The 26,689-nt window shown below is 38.9% G+C and overlaps 1 protein-coding gene across 1 annotated transcript; it reads right to left on the reverse strand.

The window, feature by feature from the left end:
- Positions 1 to 13,585: 13,585 nt before the first annotated feature.
- On the reverse strand, positions 13,586 to 15,308 carry LOC129753820 (uncharacterized). The gene is made up of 2 exons (XM_055749670.1): positions 13,669 to 15,308; positions 13,586 to 13,611 (listed from the first exon to the last, which is right to left on the reverse strand). Exon 1 carries the CDS (start codon positions 15,306 to 15,308, stop codon positions 13,845 to 13,847), a length of 1,464 nt encoding a protein of 487 aa, XP_055605645.1. The 3' UTR covers positions 13,586 to 13,611; positions 13,669 to 13,844.
- Positions 15,309 to 26,689: the final 11,381 nt, after the last annotated feature.

Raw genomic sequence — 26,689 nt, forward strand, 5'->3', positions numbered from 1 at the left:
CTGAAAAATTGACAAATAATGAAACCATTAACTAGTGAAATATTTTTGTTTCGGAAAATCATGATCAAACATTGATATATTAGGAATGAATGTTGGCAATTCATATATCAATGTCAAAAATTTCCATAAATCAGCCTTAGAAACTTTATTCCTGCAGTGGCAATTTAATTGAATTAAGAAATCCCTTGAAAATTGTTAAACAAAGAATTAGGAATCAAAACTGTATATCATATTTTTAAATTTGCTTCAGATTCCTTAAAATTATGGAAACTTCAAACATTGCCTAACATTCTAATGCAATAATCTTATAATATAACTACAAATTGTAAAAAAAGCTTCTCAAAAATATGCACAGAAAAAAAAATTGAATCAATAAATTTCGATAACGAATCAACGTCGATCGCTAAGAAGACAGCGGTTTCCACATAAAAAAAAAGTCTGACCATGAGTTATTGCTAGAGACTTTTACTTGGAAGCACCACCGATATTTTTTATAAGCCATGAAACGCATTTTTTAAAAAAAGAGCAATGCAAATGATGTCTCTTTTTAGAAGCACGGATGGTTGCAATGAAGTTCAAATCAATAAAGAAAATTAAATTGTTCAAAAATAACCATAAAAAATTAACTTATTTTAATTGATTGCGGCTGGTGGTTCGACCCAAATTGAAAGCGGATTCCTATTTTAGTCTATTTTTAATTAAAAAAAAATTAAGATGAAAAAGGTTGATGTTCATTTTAAATATTTCTATTGTAATAATTAGTATTAACTATCCATAAACCTCTGCAAATAATCAATCGTTGACCAATTTGGCAAAGAAGGGCTTAACAGCAACTAGCCAGAATGGGTAAACAAAGTTATTAAAAAAAGGATCAGGGTTACTTTAAGTGCGGCCCACCGAAAAAATTTTAAACACAAATTGGTCCGTTGTTTCAAAAGGTTGCTCACCCCTGGTCTAAACAAAAATAGAACTAAGAACCGTCATTTTAAATTAAAAATTAATGATTACTTAAAATTTTGATATTAATTAATAGTAATAAAAAGCATTAACATACCTTCAGTTGAAGCAGCCCTATTAGCTTGGGTTAAACGTTGTTACGCGTTCAGTGCGGTATCAGTTGCATAGATTAAAATTGTTTAACAACATCAATTAGTGATAATGCTGCTAACTCACGTTTCACTTTCTTTTGTCACTATTTTTTCTGCCGGCATCTCTTAGAAGTAACTTACGGAATTCTTGCTTGAAAGCTTGTTCCGCTGTTATACGTTTACACCTCTTGAAAGATACCCAATACAACATTAGCATAAACCATTTCCGGTACAATGCAGTACAGACTGTTTCTAAGCTCTCTAAGTTCAAGGTTGACGACGGTTACTCAAACTATTTAGCACTGCACCCGCAACGGTAGCTATGAGCGGCTTAAAATCTGTAGCGCATAACACTAATCAGCGCTAAGTACGCTCATCTAGTTTTTGCTTTTTAGCTTGCCACTACTGATAACAATCCACGTTTGCGGTTAAGCGCTCCCTCGTATTGGCTTCAACCAATCGAGTATTATAGAACATTTATAAACACACATTCAGCGTACAACTTGGGAGAGAGGGTGGTTGCATCTTAAACATTTTTTTTCTTAGATCACAATTTACACGTTGAAGAAAGCGCTCGGTTGAGATTCCGTAGTGCGTGGAAAGCAACTTAAACCATTTTTGTTTATCTTTTAATACAATTTTTGCGACCACACTACCACACCTGGTATCTTATTAGATTTTAAGCAAATATTCAGATACACGTATATATTCGGCTAACGGTGATTCACAAACGAGTATCGACACAGAATAAACGCCTTTTTTCTTCAAAGAACACACACACGGATGAGACACTGAATGAGTTTGCACAGAAAATATTTACTTTAAATCTGGGAACATCAACTTTTATTTATTTGATCTGGGAAACTTGCCGCGATCATGCCGCGTCTTGGCGCGGTACTTGTTTCAACAACTTAACAAAAACTTCAAATCGGCATCCAGAAAACAACCGGTTGGAATCATACGCTCGAAAATCATCCCTCTTGAGTTTCCCCACTTTTCCTCGGGAACTTTTCAAAACTTCGACGGTCGAGACGCGGGACCGTGTGAATACGGTGATGGTTGTTTTTACTGTAAATAAACTCAACCCGCCGAGATTACCTCCTTTTTGGCAGCATCCATCGGTACCCGACGATCACCCTGGGACCTGGGACAGACGATGGTGATGTATGTGAGTTTTTTTCTGTATTTGTTATTTTTTCCTATTTATGCAGCATCCGAAATCTGAGCCCTGTCACAGAGAAAACGCGCCGCCCCGCCAATCACACAGACAACCGCACACTTTCGCATAAAACCACTGGAACACTGTAACCGACAACCCAGCGAGTGGTTTCGGAAAATTTTCCCAACAGGTGGGTACTTCGCCCCGTTTTACTTCTAAGCCAGCCACCCCCTTTTTCCTATTGGTAGGACTCCCACAAACAACTCGCCAGATCCAAAGCCCTGTGAACACGAGGCTTAAAAAACGGCAGATCCGGAAAACTTTTCCCCCGACGGACAACGGTCCATGTACGATGGGTGTTCTGTTTTTTTTAGAATTTTTTTTGTTGGGTCCAGTCCCTCTATGGGATGGCAATTCCTGGAAGTGTATCACCCTAGAACAACAGGACACCAAAAAAAAACAGGGTTCTTGGAACCCCTCCAGGAAACGAACAATCACTCCCGAAAAAAGTCACAGCAGAGCAGCTCTCAACGGAAACGTCCACCGGGCGCGACGTCGACCGACAAAGTGATCCAACCCAACCGAAAAATCCGGTCGGTTGGTTGGCATCCGCCATCCGTTCACATCCGCCTCGGAAAACATCGCATCGCAGTCGGTCTCTCGGTCGGTCCGGATCCGTCGAACGAAACCAGCTGTTGCCTGTCTCTATAGAATGGAGGCGCTACTATCACTTTGATGCTATCGGGATTCTCTCCCAGTTCTAACAACCGACCGAATTCGTGCTGCTGCCACATTCCCCAAAAGTCTCTCGTAGTCTCGTTTGTTTCGTTTGAAATGCGTGCTCTCGGAATGTTTCCTCCAAAAAAAAACTAGGAGGCTAACACGACGACGATGATGATCATGCAACGCAGAGCGCGGGAAAATTGTTTACATTTTCTCATCCCCCTTCCCCTGTTTTTGTCGACGATATTCCGGCAGCCGCCGGCTGCCTCTCGTCCATGAAGGGATGCTTGCAAAACGACACCGACTCCACCTGGGATGGCACCATCTCGCTGGAAAACATTACCTACCTCACCACTCGCCGCCACTTTTTCAAATAACAGAAAACAAGACTTTCATCCCCCCATTCCTGGTCCCATTCTTCTCAACAACAAAAACTACCTCCTTTCTCAAAAAACGGGCCCCGCGTCGCCTCTTTTGGCATTGAAATTGTTTGGACAACACTTCCACGCACAGATGACACACAGATTCCACGTTGCTTCGGGGCACACGGTGCTGCTGCCTTCCGGCAGCATTCGTTCCTTCGCTGGTTGCGATGATTAAACAAAATACTACTCACCGACCGACCGACCTCGGCCGAGATAAATTAAAACAACAATGCACAACAATGCACATTATTTGTACCTACCGCCTACCCCTTTACCACGGTTGGTGTTGCATTTTCAAAGAACTGGTTGCTTTGGTTCAGTTTCAGTTGAATTGTTCAAATCTCCTGAAAACCTCCTTTGTAAGAGGAATACCACCAACTTTAAACTAACTGAAAACTCAAATGGAGACGCATGGTGATTCGAGGTCAGAGTCATTTTTTCTCATACATATGTTTTCTCGTTACTCGCTACTAAACGAAATATTTAAATTTCACTTCTACAAGATTTTCACTTTTGAACTAACAAAGAGGTGATTCTTTGTTTGTTTTGATTATACCCAGTCATTTTACTTTCTATAGGGCTTTTGCACAGTGCATTAGTATAAGCATACTGTTGGGCAAACAAAAGTGACAGCTTCATATGAAATGATTACAATTCCAAGGAAGAATGTTAGTTTTGGAATTCATTTTTGAAAACTATCGAATGTTTTTCAATATATAGCACATTTTCGAGTAGCCAGTGTATATGTTTAATTTTTTGCAAATTTCTTTTCTGATTTCTAGTGAGTTTCTTTGAAAAAAAAAATAAGATTTTGTAAAGAATACGACCGTTTCCTGAGGATGCAGAGGAAATATTGCTAAAGATCTTTATAAATTCAGCAACGAAAACACTTAATTTCATCCTCCGGGTTTCAAATTCTAAAAGATAGACCCGAATACTTCAACAAAAGATCTGGGGGAACCGTTGAATGTACCTTTCAAACATAATAGTCATTTTTCCCATTTTGTTCTGCTAGTTTCTGCACTGCTACTCAATCGAATATTCACCTAATTATTTCCACTTGTTAGCCAATAATTCGAATTCACTTATAGGCACTTTTTAGAGAAAAGGCGCATTCATTTAAATTAAAAACAACATTTTAGCTATATTTGGCTTTTTCCGCATATAAAAACCATTGATGTGTGCCCAACAGACCTCTTGTATGTGTGTGTAGCATAAGTCCTATGGCGTTCGCGACTTTATATCAACGTGGCAGGTCGCGTATCCAGTACAACTGTGATCGATCTTTTTACTCTTGGGCTCGAACTCGCGGACATCCGCTCAATAGGCAACTGACTTGCCAACTGATCTATATCACAAGCCCGAAGAGGGTGATGTTATTTGAATTTAATATGAAAACCCCAATATTTAAAGCAAAAATTTGAATTTCAATCGTTTAAATGTGGGAAGCTTGGTGTTAAATTCCTATAAAAAATTGTATCGTTTTATGAACAATTGCGGAAAATGGTAAAAAAATCTTTCTACCTGTCGTCAGAATCATTTTTCATCAAAAAGCGCTATTTTTTATTGTATCATTGAAAGTTCAGATTTACACACCAATAAACTTTCGAGAATCGAAGCAAATCAACTGCTGCTTACTAGGAGATTTTGACCAGGTATCAGAAAAGGGGTAGGCTTAATAGCGGCACGTTATCCAAACAAACGGGAAAATTGTGCCTAGCCTTTTTTACACAGATTTCATCATTTACCTAGGAAACCTGAAAACCATAAAAAGGATTAGAAAATAAATTTAATGTATAGCGCATGATCGAAGCCGATCCACAAAGGGATTTTGAAACATTGAAGCGTAAAGCTTAGTTCTTTCAGAAATGGGACAGTTACAAATGCGTGTATCTCAAAAACCATTCGTTTGATCTAAATACTTTCTATGAAGGAAACAAAGGTTATCTTATAATAATTCATAAAAAAAATTTAAAAAAAATATTTTTCGTTTTTTGTAAGAAAAATTTCTACTTTTTTCATGCTACCTCCCAACGGCCGGCGCACACTTTTTTCAGACATGATATTGATCAGTTTTTCAAACTTATACTTCGTCTAATCGGTATTTTAGGTGGCTACATTCTCCTCCTTCAATTTCTGCTACTTTTCGGTCCAATACATGTTTTTCAAAAGAAATTAAGTGGATACAGCTGTTTCGAACTTGACAAAACTTGATGATTTTTGAGCCACATTAAAGCGTTTTTAATGGTATTTCTGCTGGCAAAATCTGATAATAACGAAGTAAAACCATCATGAGATTGAACATAAAGTATAATCGGATAGTATAAATCGTAGGTTGCGAAGTGTACATACTAGATTACTCTTTTTAGGCTTTTGAAAACAGCGAAAACAGAAGTTTTTGTTTTGAAAATTGTTGTTTTTTCTACAAAGACAGAATTTTAGCAAATCATTGTATTTTATATTAAACAACCAGCAAATACATACTTTAATATACTGGGAACCTTGCCACGAGCAGACATGTTATGGAATTCAAACGCTGGAATTTATTTGAAATGGGGTGTTTCATAAATTTTGTCGTTCACCAGAAATCATCTGTCCCATAGCCTCGGTACGGCTTACGAACTCTGGAACTAGCAAAACATTGTTGTTTGAGGTTAGGTTTGAATGACTTTTCACTAGGCAACACTTTCAGCTTATCGGAGAAATTTTTTTTTGACATTTCAGCGATCTACATTTAGTTTATCTGATGACCCTAAACTAAGGTTACCATACGCACTCTTTTAAGAGTACATGTACTCTTTTTCGGTCGAGAAATGGGCGTACTCTTCTTTTTGTGAAATTTCATCAAATGTACTCTTTTTTTGTTGAAAGAGATTTGATCTGAAAAATATACGTATTTCTTCCATTTTATGAGGATGTTTCACATCTTATGCTAAAACAACAAATTATTTTAACATCTTGTTTTCATTGACATGCATTTTAGTCGTCATATAGTCAGCTCGATAAGCGCCTTTGAGTATGCAAACAGTAGTCAATAAATACACAATTTGGGTAATATACTAAAATGCGCACAAATCTCAAATATTTTTTAAAGTTTAATTTTTGACACTTTACCAGCGTTATGGCATTTGTGTCTAATATCAAATAATTTGTTTATGGTTTATTTTATGGCACTTTACCATCTTGTATATCAAATAATGATTGTTAAGTAAATGTACGCGTCAATAAAGAAAGCTCTTTTTTAAATGGATTGTTTTATAATGTTTTTTTTTTTGTGGTTTGTCAGCATTACACCTTAATACTGCTATCTTTTCGAATAATCCAACTTTGGAATAATGTACCTTGACAAATTAACAGAATTTGATTTAATGGAAATATCTCGGTTTCCAATTGCAGTTGAACCCCGCTTATTCGAGGTAGTTTTGGCCTCCGTGATAATACGAAATGTGTATATCATTTTCTTCTGTTTTGCATACCATCCGGGACCAATGGATCTGGTATCAACCTGATTGCTGGAAGCTCCGAAAAACCGAAGTTATATCGTTTCTCCTGACTTTTCGGGTAAATGATCTCGATGTACTCTTTTTGGTGTTGCGGGATCTGGTAACCCTACTCTAAACCGAAGTTGCCATTTACTTCACTCCAATGCTTGATTTGAACTTTGTGGACATTTTTGACAATGTTTGCATACTTTTACACCACTCACACACAGTAATAAAATAATTGGGCTTGTGATATAGCTCAGTTGGCAAGTCTGTTGTCTCCTGAGCCGATGTCCGCGAGTTCGAGCCCAAGAGTAAACATCGAACACAGTTGTACCGGATAAGTTTTTCAATAACGATCCGCCAACTGTAACGTCGATAAAGTCGCGAATGTCCAACTAAGTCCGGTTTTGTCCAACTATCAATTTAATAATGACGGATTTTGAAGGAAATTGTGTAAACAATTTTTTTCTTTTTCTGTTTCATCGTTCGTATCTCGATAACGCATAAATTTAAAATTTTGAAAAAATTGATCAGATAGTACTTTTTACGGGCAGCAAAATGCTGTCAAAATTTTGGATGTCCGATTACTAGTAAACGAGCTCTTAGCATAAGAAAGTGCCTCATTTCTAAAAGAACTAGCTTTATAACCACATTGGGTGAAAAAAGACAGAACATTATTTTAGTTTAAATTCTTAGAATTAGATATACTTATTACAGGATAGGCGAGAGTACATGAAACCTTTTCTAGCAAACGAAAAACAGGCATATATGAGCTGAAACGAATCATACATAATTGATTCACAAATACAAAATTCCGGAGATTTGAGTCTAAAGTGATCAGAAAATGTTATAACTAGGATGCTACAATGAGGGCAAATAAACGATTTTATAATGGCAAAGTTGGCATTTAGCCTATCCACAAAGGGATTTTTAAGCAATAAACAAGCAATTTAACTTACTTTGTGAAATTCTGACATACATTAGAGAAATGTAGTCGGGCAAAAGACATTTACACACTAAGTGGAAGGTAAATATAGGTACAAAATTTAGTACCTCTGAATCGTAGCTTTACCATACAGAAGATTCAGAACACAGAGTCTTGTTTTAATATATTTTTATTTAACTGACCAGTTAGCGCTCTGGTTAGACAACTACAATGAGTTTCTGTGACGTGAAATTTGAAACAAGCGATATTAACACTGCACGAAGCTGTAGCAGTGGATTCCAGAACCAGGATGGGTGTATGATAACGAAATATTAGAGTACGATGTTAGAGGAGCTTTGACTCTTAAAACTATAAACATTCTAAAGCTAAGGGAACATGCGTTAATACAAGAGAAGTTACAATTGTCTGAGAATTATATTTGAGTGACGTTACAAGGTTTTCAAAAACTATAAATTTTGTAAAAATCCGTTGAGAAACGAGAGAGATATATTGGTTTTAGTCAGGAGTGTCAAACTGACACTTCACGGACTGGAACGGGTAAAAATATCAGGGACGGATGAGGGTTAAAATAGTTTTCTGAAACTTGATCTCTCAATTTGTTTTCAACATATTATTATAATCTGTTTTATAATATTCATAAGTTTTAAATATCTCCCCCTTCCATTGCCGGGAGGGTTCACGAACTATACCAGAGAAATATTTTAAGTATTTGAAAAACGTCACATTTCGCTCCATTTGTTTTGATAAGAGTTTTGAGTTGTGCCAAATAAAATATGAAGAAATCCGCCTCTTTCTTATCGACTCTACCCTGAAAAAGAAGGGTCTCAAATTATTCGTACGCAAATAACCTAACCTATAACATAAGGTCCCTTTTGCTTGATATGATCTCACTGCACTGATTCACTGTAACAATGGAATAGTTTCAAATAGAAATATTTCTCGTATTGAAATACCACACCATTCCCAATTTTCCCCTCTCTCTCATTAGATGGAGAAGTGAGTAATATTTTTTTTTTCTTTGGGTTTTGATGGCTAGGGCAAATTTGCCCAACTCGCCAAGTAATAAATATTCATAAAAATATTTCTCGTACTCAAATACCCTTTGACGCCAAATTTGATTTCATTCGCTCGATTAATCCTCGAGCCATGCAAAAAAATGTATATGAAAGCCCCCCTTCCCACTTGATATCTCCCTGCTGAAAGAAAGAAGTGGCTATAATTTATCATAGACACATTTCTCGTATACACTGACATGCCAAATTTGGTTCCAGTTATTCGATCAGCTCTCCAGTTATGCTGAAAATTGTAAGAGAGCTCCCACCTTCCCCCTTTTCATCCACCCCTTTGAAGGAGTGTACCTGTTTCATGCCAAATTTGGCTCCGTTTGCTGGAATAGTGAAGCTCCCCTCGCCCTTTTCTTTCTCACCACTGGAAGAAGCGAGTCGTCTCAAACAACCTACACACATTCCTCGTATCCAAACATCCTTACACGCCTAATTTAGTTCCATTTGCTTGATTAGTTCTTGAGTTATATATCAAATTGTAGGACCCTCTACCCTTCCTATCTCCGCACTGAAAAATGGCGGGGTTCCAAACCATCATAAAAACATTCCTCGTACCGGAATACACTCCCATGCTAACATTTGTTTCAATTTGCATGATCAGTTCTCGTGTTATGAAGACTTCCCGAATAGGATTGCACCATGAAAAAACAATGATTTCCATGCTCACAGACCATATATTGTGTGGTTTACACAATGATTATTATTGTCCCCGATACCGTGAATGCACATTACAGTTCATAGTTTTTGACCATACATTTCATCGTTTTGACGAAAAAAACCATGAAAAAAGGTATTGTTATGCAGCGTGACCATGAAAAAATGGCGATTTTCCATACATTGAGAAACCCAAAAAATTTAAAATTCATGGTTCAGGTATCAGGTATCAGAATGGGGGTAGGCTTAATAGCGGCACGTTATCCAAACATACGGGAAAATTGTGCCTAGCCTTTTTTTTATCCAAGATTTCATCATTTACCTGAGAAACCTGAAAAACCTATAAAAGGAAGAAATAAATTCAATCTATTTAAGATGGCATAAAGCCTTTCCACTAGGGATTATTAGCATTAAAGCTCTTTTCTACATTCGGTAAGGAATTATAGAATGTTTTTCAAGTTTAATTTCTTAAACTCAGATTCGCTTAAAGCGTAAGATCCCAGAGTACGAAAACGTAGTCTGGCAAATGAGGGGCAGTTACATATAAGATGGAAGGGATCTTCCACATCTGATTCACAACTACCACATACTGGAGATTCAGCACGCTGAATGTTGTGCATGTGATAGTTGAGTCTACAATGACCGGAGAGTGCTCTGATCAAGATGCTGCAATGAGATTTATTTAAAGTTAATAAGTAACTCGATATGATTGGAGATGGTTTTTCTAAAAATAATTTAGTTTGACGACAAGTGTCCAACTCTTCCCAGTATCGTTCATGCTGGTTAGAGGACCAAGTTTGAATTTGGTTTCTGAACCAACATGGTGATATTGGGACAGCCGGCTCTGGTCCGTAAAATTCCTTTTCCGACCCAGCTCTAGCGAGTTCGTCGGCGCATTCGTTTCCAAAAATTCCCTTATGTCCGGGTACCCATAGAAGGTTTAATCCATTGCCTTCAGCAAGTTCTTCGATTGCTTTCCGGCATGCGATTACCAGTTTTGATCTAGAACTGGAAGCACTGAGTGATTTGATAGCTACTTGGCTATCTGAACAGAAATAAATTGTTCTGAACATAATCTTCTTTTGAAGTGCAATTTGCACTCCATACATAATAGCATATAGCTCAGCCTGAAAGACTGTACAATATTTTCCTAGAGGTTGAGCATGTTCTATGTTCAACTCGTGACAGTAAATTCCTGCACCTGCACGGCCGTTTGATAATGAACCGTCAGTATAGAATACAATATGAGAGGACATTTGGTCCTCTACGAAACCTGATAACCATTCTTGAGGAGAAGGAAATTTGACTTTAAACCCCATGTAGGGAAAACTACTCGAGAGTGTTAAATCGTTTGGCGCTAGATTAAACTTGTTTAATTTAACTAATTCAGGCCATACATTTGTATGACTCGATGATCTTTCGATATTTCCTGACAGCCAGAAACCAACTGCCTGTAGACGAAAAGCACATGAGAAGGCTTCCTGTTTTAGGAACAAGTGTAGAGGTTTGATAGAAAACAGAGCCTCTAGTGCTGCAGTAGGAGTTGTAGTGAACGATCCGGACATCCCTAAGAGACACATTCTTTGAAGGTGATTTAGTTTAGTCCGAACTGTTGCAACTTCTCCTTTCTGCCACCACACTAGACACCCATAGGCCAGAATTGGTCTTACTATTGTGGAGTAAATCCAGTGAATATGTTTGGGTTTGAGTCCCCAGTTTTTTCCGATTGCACGTCGGCATTGTCCGAAGGCCATGCATGCTTTTTTGATTCTGAATTCGATGTGATCAGACCAGTTTAATTTGGAGTCAAGAATGACACCCAAATATTTAACTTGATTAGACACGGTGATTTCGGAACCATAAAACAGCAGAGGGCGCACCCCGCGGGTGATACGTTTTTTAGTAAATAAAACAATGTAAGTTTTTAGAGGATTAACTGAAAGTTCTACATGAGAACACCATCGTTCAACAGAGCGCAGAGCTTGTTGCATTATATCAAATAATGTGCTTATGCACAAACCTCTTACCAGCAGAAGATAATCATCTGCGAATCCATAGGTTGGTGTTCCACGGTCATTGAGTTTTCTCAACAAACCGTCTGCAACTAGGTTCCACAAAAGAGGTGATAGTACACCTCCCTGTGGGCAACCACGTGTGCTAACTTTTGTTATTGAAGCCTGTCTTAAAGACGAATGAAGATTCCTGTTACTTAGCATTGCGCTAATCCAGTTAGTTATAACACTAGGCACTCCATGAAGTAGTGCCGCATCCATTATTGATGTAAACGAGACATTATCAAATGCTCCTTCTATGTCTAGAAATGCTCCTAGACATGATTCTTTCTGTGAAAAACTATTTTCAATATTGTGTACTACGTTGTGCAGAAGAGTTAATGTTGATTTTCCTGTTTGGTATGCATGTTGTGTCGCATTAAGCGGATGTTGGACAAGGCATTCTTGCCTGATATGATGATCAATTAAACGTTCAAGTGCTTTTAATAGAAATGAACTTAGACTAATAGGACGAAAGCTTTTGGCTTCGTCGTATGATGATCGTCCCCCTTTAGGGATGAATTTCACGGCTATCTGCCGCCAAAGTTTAGGAATATATCCATGAGCAAAACTGCTTATCATTATTTTCCTTAATATGTGTTTGAAATGATCGAAACCTTTTTGAAGCAAAACTGGAAATAAACCGTCACTTCCAGGAGATTTGTATTGAGCGAAACCATCGATTGCCCATTTGATCGATTCTGTAGTAACTATTTTCCGAGCAAAATGCAAGGAATCTAGACTTCCAGAAAAGAACTCAGGCTCTATCGATGAATCTTGATCAACACATCCTGGAAAGTGAGTATTGAATAGACAACTTAATGTTTCTTCGTCGTTTGATGTATAATCACCACTAGGGGTTTTAAGGTATGAAACCTGATAATCTTTTGATTTGGCTAAGACTTTATTTAACCTACTTGCTTCGTGCAAGCTTGAAATGTTTGTGCAGTAGTTCTGCCAACTTGAGCGTTCGGCAGCTCTTGTTGCTTTCCGGTAAGCTCTGCGAGCCAACTTGAAGGCATCAAAACCTTCCGTGCGCCTTCGGTTCCAAGAGCGTCTGCAGTTTTTTCGTAATTTACTGAGATTTGAGTTCCACCATGGTGTACTGTTTTTGTTGAATTTCAACGTTCGTACGGGACACGCTTCTTCATAAGAATTTAAAATAATTTCGGTAGTTTTTGCAACCACTTCATCCAACTCAGAAGGAGTAGTAATTTCAGGTGTATATCCATGAAATTTAATAGCAATATGCTCCAAATAAAGGTCCCAATTAGTTGTTCTTGGGTTTCTGAATGTAATTGTTTCTAAAAACTCACCTGAGTGTTCAAAATAGATCCTAAACCTGTGGTCAGAAATCGATTCTTCGTTAGGCACATGCCAATTTGAAATTTGCTGAGAAATTGTTCTAGAACAAAGTGTGATGTCAATCACCTCTTCTCTGTCACACCTAACAAAAGTTGGTTTATTTCCTACATTTAGAATTTCTAAATCAGTGCTGCTTAAATATTCCATTAAATTTAAGCCTCTCAGATTGATATCTGAGCTACCCCATACAAAATGATGAGCATTGGCATCACAGCCTATTACAAGAGGTGTATTTTGTGATTCACAGAATGAAATGACATTTTTTAAATCATCCGTAGGGGATGATTGTTCATATGGTAAGTATGCTGAACAGTAGACGTATTTTCTATCAGGCAGCGAAACCTGAACGACGCAAATATCTCTTGTTGTTAGATTGGGTATAAGTGTTGCATTTAAAGAATTGTTTATCAATATACATGCACGAGGCATTATTCGGGCATTTGTCAGCGAACTTTCGGACCTCTTTTTAGCAAATCACCAAATTTTACTTGGTAATCAGCTCGAAGCTGTGAATGATATTTTTTATTAAATGAGGTTACATTATTTTCATCGATTTGTGAACTTACATATTTAGTCCCGAAACTCTCAAATTCGTGACAGAGAAAACTTATTGCGGCCAGATAAATGTTGGAATCAAATAATGAATTGTAACTACAAATTTGAATAAAGTTAGACAAAGTTTAAATATTAATTTGACCTCTTAAATACCTGCTCTTCGAAATGTGCTTTCTTATACAGATACAATTCGGGAAATAATGAATTATAAGCTAGTTCACGTGGTTATCAGCAGCTGTCAAAATAGGCCAAGAGAACATCCACTCTTGGAGAGTCCACGATCTCACGTCGGGAACTGCAGGGCAAAATAGCACGTAACATCCTCCCCCTCATGTCACCGTAACATTGGCTTCGGTGTCATGCACTCCTACGTCCAACAGTGCTAATTTTGTGAACGGTCTTGTTAATATTCCTCTATTAGTCCGAAGATCAGCGTGTCGAGCTAAGCCATCTTTACCCGGAAAAGTCTTCAGTACTCTAGCCCTTGTCCACTTGTTTCTGACACCCTCATCAACTACTACAACCAACTCACCTTCTTGGATTGGACGCACCTCTTCAAACCACTTTGTCCTCCTAGTGATGGTTGGAAGATATTCTTTTATCCAGCGACACCAGAACGTTTGTAGAACTTGTTGGATAAGGTCCCAACTCCCCCTAATAGCAGCATCCGTTGGAACATATGGTTTGATTCCTTGGTGAGTCCCCTTTGAGTTAAGGAGCAAAAAATGATTTGGTGTCAAAGACTCATCATTTTCTGTTTTAAGAGGAATAAATGTCAATGGTCTAGAGTTAACCATATGTTCAGCCTCCGCCAGTACAGTTATTAAAGATTCGTCGTCCAGTTTTCTCAAAGTCGGGATTGATCCTAACGCCGTTTTGATCGATCTAACCATCCTTTCCCAACAACCACCCATGTGCGGAGCAGCAGGTGGGATAAAGTACCATTGTGTCGACGTGTCGGTGAAACTGCTACACATGTCCTCGTTAATATTTTTTAGTTCGGTTTTCAGTTCCCGGCTTACACCAACAAAATTTGTTCCGTGGTCTGTGTATATTTCTTCTGGTGGTCCTCGACGAGCTATGAACCGACGAATGGCCTTTTTGCAAGAATCACTTGTCAGCGAAGATGCTACTTCTAAATGCACCGCACGGATGGTAAGGCAAGTGAAGAGTACTACCCATCGTTTCTCTGCAGATCTCTTGACTTTTACTAAATATGGTCCAAAGTAATCGATTCCTGTATAAGTGAATGCACGTACGTAGGGAGTGATTCGCACTCTCGGAAGTGGACCCATCCTTGGAGCAGCTGGTGTGGCCTTGTACACTCGACACCACATGCAGTTCTTCGTCGCCCGTTGTACTTGGACTCTTAACTTAGGTACGTGGAATTTTTGCCTCACTTCGTTTACAACAGTCTCGTTGTTAGCATGTTTGTATTGACGATGATACCAATCTATGAGAAGCTCAGTGATCTTATGGTTTTTGGGCAGTATGATGGGAAACTTTGCGTCGTAGGTCAACCAGTCTGCTGCTTCCATTCGGCCGTTCACTCGCAGAATCCCAGCTTCATCTAAAAATGGGTCGTATCTGGCAATTTGGCTAGACTTTGGGAGCTTTCTCTTGTTATTATCGGCTGTGTCACGGTTATGCTTCAACACGGCTACTTCGTCGGAAAACTCTGTTTGTGCTAGTTTCCACAAAACTGTTTCTGCGTTCTTCAGGTTTTCACTAGTGAGATTTATCGAAGTAATTGGTTGCTTTTTTAAACCGAGGAACCGGAAACAATAGCCCATGGTACGTAAGAGACGTTCCCATTTTGAAAATCTGATAATGTCTACCAGCGGATCAGATAAAACATGAATATTAACGTAAGCCGGTTTTAGTTCTTCATTGGTCTCCGGTACATAACGATCTATTGGCCATTCTTCCGCTTCATCGTATAAAAACTTCGGTGCCGCAAACCACCTGCTTCCTGGATCATACGATGGACCTCTCCCCCATTTGGTGGCATCATCGGCGACGTTTAGTCCTGTGGGGACCCACCTCCACTCCTCAACAATAGAAGAATCTAGAATTTCATTAATGCGATGGCCTACATAAGGTCGATAGCGACGAAGATCTGACCTTATCCATGAAAGGACCGTGGTTGAATCACTCCAGAAAAAGGTTTGTGTTATCTTAAAAGAACTCTCTGCTGCGATTGTTTTTCTCAGACGGACTCCAATGACTGCTGCTAAAAGTTCAAGCCGTGGTATGGAGAGAAGCTGTAACGGTGCCACCTTTGTCTTAGATGAGACTAGTGCACAACGAACTTGGCCGCGATCTACAATCCGAAAGTAGGCTACAGCAGCGTAGGCCTCTTCACTAGCGTCCACGAAAACATGGAGCTGTAAACTTCGAAAACTGTCGGTATGATAATCTGGAAAATAGCAACGTTTAATTTTAACTTTTTCTAGATTTTTCAAAGAATTAACCCAAAGCTTGAAGCGTGCATATATAGTTGGTGGGATTTCTTCGTCCCATTCTGTTTTGACCCTCCACAAGTCTTGAACTATGATTTTCCCATGGATAATGAAATGAGAAATTATTCCAAGTGGATCAAAAATGCTCATTACTAATCTTAGGAGCTGCCGCTTAGTAGGAACGGTACTTCCGTTGATGATTTCAGCCACCTCTTTCTCAAACGCTAGCGAAAAGATGAAAACATCTTCGTCCGGTTGCCATGTCATACCCAGAAGGCGCTCGTCTGCGTTTGCCCCAGTTTCAGCATCAAATTTTAATGTTTTTACGGTCGACGGGTCTGTCTCTCCTAATTTTTTCAAGACTGCTTTCGAACTTGACAGCCAATTGACAATTTGGAAACCGCCGTTTGCATGTATTTCGGAAACCTGCTGAGCAAGTTCTACTGCTTGATCCTCCGTGTCAACGCTTATCAAACAATCGTCAACGTAATGAGAATGCATAACGACTTCGGCTGCTTTGGGATAAATTTCAACATATTTAGCAGCATTTAAATTTTTTACATACTGCGAGTGTGTCGGCGAACATGTGGCTCCGAATATGGCCACGTCAGTGACCATTGTTTGTATTTCTTCTTCCCTTGAATTTCGCCAAAGGAACAGCTGAGCACATCTATCTTCTTTGCGGACTGACATTTGGTGAAACATTTCACGAATGTCACCGGAAATGGCCACTTCTTTCTCGCGATAGCGTAGCAAAATGGATAAAAGGGAACTCAACAGGTCTGGGCCTTTCATTAACATACTGTTTAAGGAAACTCCTTCCACCTTCGCAGCTGCATCCCAAATCAATCTTACTTTTCCAGGCTTTTTCGGGTTAATAACGACGCCAAGCGGAAGATACCAAGTCCTACGAACATCAAAGGAGTGAATTTCATCCAGTGTTGCTTTATGTGCGTATCCTTTTTGTTGGTAAGCTTCTATCTGCTGTCGGATGCTATCGTATAAAATGGGATTTTTTTCAAGGCGTCTTTCTAAACATCGCAACCGTTTCTCTGCCATAGGTCTGCTATCTGGGAATTCAACGTAGTCATAGCGCCACAGCAGACCAACTTCGAAATGTCCGTTGGCCTGTTGTTTCGTTGTTTTTTCTAAAATCTGTTGAGCGCGTAACTCTTCGGCAGACTTAATCTCTGGAGCCACTGCCACCCCCAAGCTTTCTAGTTTAAAGAACTGTTGTACAAACTCGTGAAGGTTGTCATCGTTTTTAGTACATATGTGCATGTGGCGGTGGGAAACCGGCTTCACTCCTTCCTGTAGACATCCATACACTGACCATCCAATGCGTGTTTTTGCAGCAACAGGTTCTCCCGAACGACCTTCTCTAGTCTTTAAAGCGGTTAACAAACGTACGTTGCTGAGACCAATGAGTATTCCGGGTGTCGCTGATTTGAAGCTAGCAATCGGGAGGCCAACCAGATGATTATACATTTTGCTCATCTCTTCAAAATCAACACTTTGTGCTGGAAGTCCAAGACTGTCTATCGTGAAGACATCCGATAACGGGTGTCGATTTTTACTACCTGTCGCCGATATTTCTAAATTCACCATCTTGGTGCCAGCAATAGTTTTGTCGATACCACCTGTCCACTGGATACACAGCGAAGTAATTGAACCATCTGCTCCAAGTTTGTTGGCTAAATTGTTCTCCAAAAGGGTTACGGATGAACCATCATCTAAAAAGGCGAATGTTTCCACCTGGCCACTCGGTCCGTATAACGTTACGGGTAACATTCGGAAGAGAACTGATGTACTCGGGTGTTGATGAACAGTCACTGTAGCTTTTACTGTTTTCTCGGCTAAATCGGGTTCGAAATGCAACATACGGTGGTGCCGTTTCTGACAATTGTTGAATCCACAGGCTTCCTTTCGGCATGGCCAACGTCGGTGAGAAATGAGGCAATTACGACACAACTTACGTAGTTTAACGAATGACCAGCGATCGTCCAACGATAGATTCAGAAATTTGGGGCAGTTTTCCAACGATCGACAATCGCCCTTGCAGTACATGCACATCTTCGAGCTCGCTTGAGGACCTTCGAATGTTCCTTCCGGTTCGTCAGTTTCTGGTTCTTCAACTGCAGCATGCATATTCACAAATGCTCTGGTTTTTGGCTTAGACCGCTCGTCACGATCTGTTTTGCCAGTTGGCCCACTAGACAATGTCACCTGACTTGTAGCTGTCGTTATAATTTCCATGTACTTCCCGAATGTGTTCAGATCTACGGAAGAAAATTGTTGTTGATACAAAGCCCAATTTAGCTTGACATGGAATGGCAATTTGCCCACTAGCTCTTGAAGAAGTTCTGGGTTCCCGAAGTGCATTTCCATACCAGTAGCTCTCAAATGACCACATAGATTTTGGACAGCAAGACCGAAGGTTATTAAGGTTTCTTCACGATCCGCTTTCGGTGTGGGAAGGCTTCGAACTCGGCGGATCATATCGTGAATGATTTGCTCAGGGCGTCCATAAAGAGTGAACAAAGTAGAAATCACATTTGATACCGTAGAAGGGTGCAGAAGAAAACTAGTGACTGCTTCCTTTGCTCTTCCTTTAAGGCTTCGCTGAAGACGCAACAAGTTTTCGGAATCGGAAAATCCGCAGACAGTCGTTGAATGTTGGTAACTGCAAATAAAGAGTGGCCAATCAAGTGGATCCCCGTCGAACACCGGAAGATCTCTAGACACGTGTCGAGCTGCTAATTGCGCGGGGGAGGGATTAATTTGCTGAATAACGCTATTACTGTTACAGTTTCGGAATTCGGGTTGACGGGCTTCAAAATGTGAGGGTTGTAGTTGTGGTGAAATGTTTGTAAATACATACGGCGACATGGGGGGTGTCAGAACAATGTTTTCGTTTTGTGAACGGGCACCGACCGGGGTGCTCAAGGCTTCGAAATAGTTGTGGCTCACACTTTCAGGTTTAACGTAAGTATTAGGATGGTAGTTGTTTGGCGTACTTACCGGTGACATGGCGGATGGAGGAGGGGGGATGTTACCTGTTGTTGGACTTATACCAATGACACTTTCGGTTGCATTTGTGGATCCTTGGATAGCAGCTTGAAGTTGCATACGCAGTAGCTTCTCCGCTTGCCTCAGGTATGCCAGCTCGTCATCGCGTTCTTTCAGTTCAACCCGTTGCTGCTTGGAGACCTCCTCATATTGTTCCCGAAATTCTCGCACCTGTTGCCGCAGTTCAGCTTCCACCTTCTGCATTCTCTCTGCGTCAGCTAACCGTTGGAAATCCAGATGTTTTAATTTTTCTGCCAACTCCATCTCTCGTTTTCGGCGGACGTCATTCTCTTTTTCGTGCTCGATTTGAAGTTCTCGAATTTTACGCATACCCATGGTTTCTCGATGCCATTGGTCAAATGATGGCTTCACGGACTTTGGTATCGCTCCCGTGGATTTAGGAAAACTGGGAGGATCATTAAGCATTTCGACGAGCGGTTGTATATCAACCTTGGTAAAATGGTCGAGAGAAGTTTCGGTAGAAATTTCTGAAACTTCATCGGGTAGATTGCCGACGGAGAAACTATCGACGGTCTTTGGTACCGGAGGCTTTGCATTGCCATCGCTCAATTTCCCACCTAAACCTTTTCCTACCTTTAACTCGGGTAATGGGTTGAGCGGTGTGGACGTCATATGCTTTTCGAGCCTCGCCAATTTGTTGTCAGCCTGTGTTTTTGTCGGAACTTTTGTTGACAACGCTCGTTCAACAACCTTTGGATCGATAATCGTAGCTACAGCTTGAGTTTTTATCCAATCCACAGTTCTGGAATTGGAGCAACCACTACGTTGACTACAAATGCTTTTTTGATCGTCGTCGTCGTCTTGTTGTTTCAACAGTTCATACTTTTTATCCAGATACTGCTTATTTCTTTCCAACTGAGCCTGTGCGGCTTCTTCTTGAAGTTTTTTTTCTTCCTCGAGTCGCTCTAGATCTCGAGCTATTTTCGCTCTGCGAGCACTACTGGTAGTTGATTGCGCCGTAACAGAGCTCGCCGGTTGCGTGGGAATCCGAGGGACACACATAACGCACCGGTACGAAATACGTTTAACGGAGGATGGGGTAACTCCCGCACAAGAAAAGTGCTCCCAGCGTTCGCAGTCTATACACTGGACCATGTACAACTCGGCACCATTGGGGCGGTCACATGTTCTGCAATCATGATGATTTGCCTTCTCTATATCGACGAAACTAGGTTCGAAGGATTCTTCTACCGGAGGATCTGATTGCACATCTACATTTTGTAGGTTAGATTCCTCCCTAATAACAGAAGTTCTTGTCTGGGACAGTTTTTGTTGTCGATTCATTATGGCTGCTTTGATATCGTAAATATCTTCGAGTTTCTGTCAGCGAACTTTCGGACCTCTTTTTAGCAAATCACCAAATTTTACTTGGTAATCAGCTCGAAGCTGTGAATGATATTTTTTATTAAATGAGGTTACATTATTTTCATCGATTTGTGAACTTACATATTTAGTCCCGAAACTCTCAAATTCGTGACAGAGAAAACTTATTGCGGCCAGATAAATGTTGGAATCAAATAATGAATTGTAACTACAAATTTGAATAAAGTTAGACAAAGTTTAAATATTAATTTGACCTCTTAAATACCTGCTCTTCGAAATGTGCTTTCTTATACAGATACAATTCGGGAAATAATGAATTATAAGCTAGTTCACGTGGTTATCAGCAGCTGTCAAAATAGGCCAAGAGAACATCCACTCTTGGAGAGTCCACGATCTCACGTCGGGAACTGCAGGGCAAAATAGCACGTAACAGGCATTAGTCATTCCAATTACACTGAACACAGTAAAGTTTGGTTTGAGCAAATTCCCTAAGTAAAAAGTTCCATTTCGGAAATAGGGTTCTTGCACCAAGGCGATTGATGCAGTTCCATTAAGGATTAAACGACATAAGTTAAGTGTAGCGGTTCTTTTGTGCTGCAGATTTATCTGTGCAACCTTAATAGAAAGCATTTCTATCAAAGAATTCCACACATATTTCCATCACACACAAGAACCCCTGCACCTTCATATCGACGCATGAAGCGGGGTATCCCATACAGGATGAAAATTTAAAAATCATGTGTATAATCTGAATCCCACGAGTTGCCAGGAAAAATACGGCCCTTTGCACCAGTGCCTGGCTATAGTGCAGACCTTAACAACGTTCTGCTTAAGGTAGGATTATTATACACCCTCCTACCCCCACTTTGGGGCCCACAGGCACAGAACCACCCTGAAGCGGGTGTTTACAAAATTTAGGAGAATTCAACTCGTGCATGCGCATTAATAGCAATAAGCACAATTGGTGAATCCTCCCTGAAGAAAACTTGGCTTAGAACTTCAAAATCCCAAGCCAAGTTTCCCCCCCTCCCAATGTGATAGTCGCATTTGAAGAATGACTAACGCATATGGGAAGTACTGGATAAGTCGCCTTTTACGACGTGGACCAGTATCCCAGTGGTAGTATTCTATAAGCCGCCACCACACAGCAACACACATTCCTCGTATCCAAACATCCTTACACGCCTAATTTAGTTCCATTTGCTTGATTAGTTCTTGAGTTATATATCAAATTGTAGGACCCTCTACCCTTCCTATCTCCGCACTGAAAAATGGCGGGGTTCCAAACCATCATAAAAACATTCCTCGTACCGGAATACACTCCCATGCTAACATTTGTTTCAATTTGCATGATCAGTTCTCGTGTTATGAAGACTTCCCGAATAGGATTGCACCATGAAAAAACAATGATTTCCATGCTCACAGACCATATATTGTGTGGTTTACACAATGATTATTATTGTCCCCGATACCGTGAATGCACATTACAGTTCATAGTTTTTGACCATACATTTCATCGTTTTGACGAAAAAAACCATGAAAAAAGGTATTGTTATGCAGCGTGACCATGAAAAAATGGCGATTTTCCATACATTGAGAAACCCAAAAAATTTAAAATTCATGGTTGCAACAGCTTCCAATTTTTTATAGTAAAACCATGAAAATCCGATGATAGTCATTGTGAATTATGAACACGCTGTAATAAAAATTTTCGCTCATGATTGGGGTTTTTGTACTTATCTTTTCGTTTTGTCATCATTTTCATATTTGTTTTTTTTTTTGTAGCTGCTCCTGGCATCCATTAACTCACAGTGTGTGATGATTTTTTGGTGTAATTTAAATATAAAAACAATAGATTCAACATGATTGCCTCTTGTTAATTTTAATTTCAACACATCATTGCGTTTATCTTCAAACACTTCGAATGAATATTCTTGTAAAAAAACACTAGAAAACTACCGACCGACGATTGTGCAGACGAGGAAAGAAAACCAAAATGCCGCACGAGCCGCAGCCGTCAAATCATCCGTACACGAAAAACTTGGAATGTTTAAAATTATTCACGCTCGGATGTACTTTTAACCATGAAGTACATGGTCACATTTAAATTAATTTGATAATGAATGTGATACCATGGTTCTGTTCTTTTATATGAGAGACCCCCTTCCAGTAAGCGGGAGGGGTCCAAACCTCGAATAGAAACCTGCACTGGCCTAAGAAGCATCCACCTGCCAATTTTCAAGTAAATCGGTTGAGAACCATTCAAGCAAATGGTACAAAATTTGGCATGGGAGGGTATTTGGCTACGAGAAATATTTTTATGAACGTTTGGTACCCCACCTTTTTTCCAGAAAGGGAATAGAAAGGGGGGAGGAGGGCTCTTTTACAATTTTAAACATAACTCAATTATTCAAGCAAATGGAACCAGATTTGGCATGTGAGGGTATTTGGATACGAGAAATGTTTCAATGATTATTTGAGACCCGTTCTTTCTCCCGGGGGGATATTGAAAGGTGGATAAAATTTTTATTGTAAAATTTGATAACTAATCGAGGAAATTAAACCAAATTGGCATCGGAGGATATTTGGGTATGGGAAAAGGTTCTAAAATGATAGTTTGAAACTCATTCTTGAGTTATACAGGTCAAATAGCACATCACTCAGATGGCGGTCCACGGTCTATCTAAAAAAATCACTTACAATCAGCACTGTCAGCATAGTAGTTTGCGGGGTTTCCATTAGTTGTTTTTATTGGCTCTGATTTCTCAAAATGCTTTCCACTAATTTAGCTGTCTGTTTCAACACTGAAGAGAAGGTACATTTATAAAAACGTTGAAAATTTTATTAGAATACTTTTTATGGCAAGAAACGGTAGAATTGAGACAACTTCTTGCATAGGAGTTTGTTAATTCTATGGCAGCACAATGTTTAAACTTCTTTCCTTGAAGAAATGTTATGTGAATTATTCTGGTTCGAAGGAAAATTGAATTTAAATATAATAACATTTTTTATATATTCCTAAAACACCAAAGAAATTTTAAAAATCAAGAATCGAAATATTCTGGACACTGATTCTAAATTGTGAGACTAGAATTTGGTTACAAATTTGAACACTCCTTAAGTGGTTATTTTATCGTAGAAAAAAGAAGGAAAACAAAAAATATTCAGATTATGAAATCGCGAACCACAGGTAGCGCAAAATTCATATTCTTATTTTCCAAACGTTCAAGTGTAAGGTTGCAGATTTTTTTCAGAACGTATCCGGGCCGGACAATTCCGAGTACTTTTATATAAAAACATGGCAAAATTCGGGCATTTGATTTTAAAATTAACGTCCAAAAATCGGGATCAATATCCGGGATTATTTTGTCAAAATCCATAAATTACCCAAAAAATCAATAAAAAAAATTGGAAAAAAAATTTCATCTAAATTCTTCAACAGATTTTAAATCGTATTTTAGGTTTCCAGAAAACCTTTCATAATTATTTTTATACAATTTGCTCAAAGAATTTCGCTTTAGAGACATAAATAAAATATAGTATAATAATTAAAATGAAACCCGGGCTACCGGGCCGGGCCGGGCTGTTTCTAAATTTTGTATAATATATCCGGGCAAATCCGGTTGGCAACCTCATTTTAGTGGCTTATTAAAAATTTTCACTTTAAAGGAATCTGTTCAGTATAATGTGTAATCCGATAATCGAAACTTAAATCCATAATAAACGTAAATATGTGCATATGACTTGCTTCTGATTCCTAACATTTTTTTTGTCATTTATATATAGGGGAGAATGAGGATACTTGATCCCTGGGGATACTTGATTCCTTAGCTATATCTCGAAACTGGAATGTCTTACAAAGATCAAATGTTCTAGAAAAATGTGCTAAAATGAGCAAAATAACAATGCTTGTAGTTTAAAAATTTTTAACAAAATAATTGTTTGAGTAATTGAACTTTGTTTGAAAAATTTCACAAAATGTAACTTGAAGATCTTTTTCATCACTTTTTAAATGTTCCTTACATGGGAAAATTATGAAAAAAATATTTGTTCCAATGTATCAATCGTTCGTGCGTAAAATGAACTTCATAATGCCATATTCTCAAAGCAATGGAAAACTCTCAATTTTTTTCAGAAAAAGTTTTCTAAAATGTTGTTTATGGGTACAATTGATCCCCTAGAGTTGGGTACAATTGATCCCCCTTCCAAATGGCATATCCTTCTTCTGAATTGATCGTTATGATTGCTGATTACGAAATTACTTATATTTATCCAAAAACTAATATTTATCAAACAATTGTCTGAAGAAAAAAGCAAAAATAATTAATTTTCTCATAATTATAAAAAATAGCGCCTTTAAGTATGCAATAATATTAGCGTTGAGACAAAGTTATAGAATTTTCTTCTTATGTCTGCTATAAATTGTGAAATGAGAACAAACATGACCAAAATAGTCAATTAACATTCTATCTTGGGGTTTTGTTTGATTTTTATACAAGGATTAGGGCTTCCTGAATAAAAGATCAAGTCTCCTTCAATAGGGGATCAAGTCTCCCCTAACTTCAGAAAAATCGCAATTTTTTTACTCCCACGAAAATGCTTCTAGTTCATCAACGGGCTCAAGTATCGTTCTAATTTTTGGAGCATGGAAACTTGAAGTTACAAGCTGTCAGAAAATGTCAAAGACGGCGAGTTGCTAAATTTTTCCAAAAAGAAGAATAAGAAAAGGGGATCAAGTATCCCCACTCTCCCCTATAGTTCCTTAGAATTTAACTGAATATCTTTTGGTATGATATAGCTACTATGTTTCCAATGCTCGACACCTCCTAACAGTTCTCCTTCCGCGGAGAGTCACGAAAACATTGTAGGATGTTCTGCGCAAAATCCACAAATCCAACCATTGAGATCGGTTTATACAAGATCATCTCGAGAAGAATCATTTTGTGTTTTTAGAATTGTTGTTGTTTGGATTCTCACACTCCTTGGAGAAATAATGTTCGGGTGTAGAATCTCTGCTGCAAAACTCCTATTCGCCAGGCAGCCAGAAACAGAGAAGCTATCTGTTGATTTACCTGGCCCGAGTTGGTGTGTTTTGGCTAGGAAGCGTTTTACATGCGATGTTTTCACTCTAGCTTATCCGTTTTCATCCACCCACCTTTTTTCCCACCCACTCTCTCCCGAAACACATCTCATCTCATTGATCGCGTTCAATTCGAATTGCGTCCATGCGAAAGCCGAACTACACAACAGGTTGTTTCTGGCTGTTCTAATGTTATTTTCACTAATCGTGAGAACCCGGATTACTCACAGCCGAACGCACGTGTTTGCGGGGCGAGAAAGGGGGGATGAATTGAAGAGACGGATGGGGGATGGCTTCATCATGCTCCCCCCCACCCATCAACATCGTTCAGCTGTTTGTTCTCCATTACGTCCAACTTATTGAAGGTGCAGATAATGTGCATGCATATTTTCCCCATTCTCATCCGTATCCCGGCTCAATTAACGAGAGATGAAAATCAATGAAGCTCGGCTACAAACTATACTCAGAATCGTCATTGTGGTAAAGTTTTTGAGCAGGAATTATGACGAGGCGATAACGATGATGGATTGAGGATGAGATTGAAATCGAAACCGTGAACAGATTATCGGTGAAAATTTGTACTGGAGCTTGAATTTCATGTTTAAGCCTTAGCTTGAAAGTTTTTAATTCAGAATTCTTAACAAAAAATTCAAAATTTTCTTATTTTGTAACATCAATTTATCAATGTTGAGGAATTCTGAATACTGACATTCGATTTGTTATCAAAATTTCACATTATGATGCTTGAACAACAACATCATTCTTCTTCGAGCAGTTCATATTTTAAATATCAGCTAAACGAGGAGGTAATTAGCAAAACCCCATCTGCCTGCGCCTAATAGAGAGGTATGTTTTGACAGAGCTTAACCTGGTCATTTGAGCGTTTGATGAAAGGGGTGCCGATAATTATAGCGAGGGGTCAAGCGAAAGATTTCAGATCGGAAGCTTCTACAACAAGACGAAAGTCGATCAACAAAACACAGATTACAATAATCAATTGGAAGCTGAGAACTTCTCAGTAGGTATATAGAAGCAATTTAATCGATTATTCGGAGAGTAGAGGTACCTACTCCATTATGTTTGAAATAAAAAAATTAAATTCATATTAAATTTTCAAAACTGACAAAACTAACAAAATTAACAGAAATTACAAAATAAACGAAATTGACAAAATTTATCAATTTTAAAAATTAAATAATTCATTATACTGATGAAAATG

This window comes from Uranotaenia lowii, chromosome 3 (assembly GCF_029784155.1).
Source record: "Uranotaenia lowii strain MFRU-FL chromosome 3, ASM2978415v1, whole genome shotgun sequence".
Classification (NCBI taxonomy): domain Eukaryota; kingdom Metazoa; phylum Arthropoda; class Insecta; order Diptera; family Culicidae; genus Uranotaenia; species Uranotaenia lowii.

Bases quoted from the DNA above. Each gene is read 5' to 3' on its own strand.
- LOC129753820 (XM_055749670.1), bottom strand. From the start codon at position 15,308: ATGGGCTATTGTTTCCGGTTCCTCGGTTTAAAAAAGCAACCAATTACT.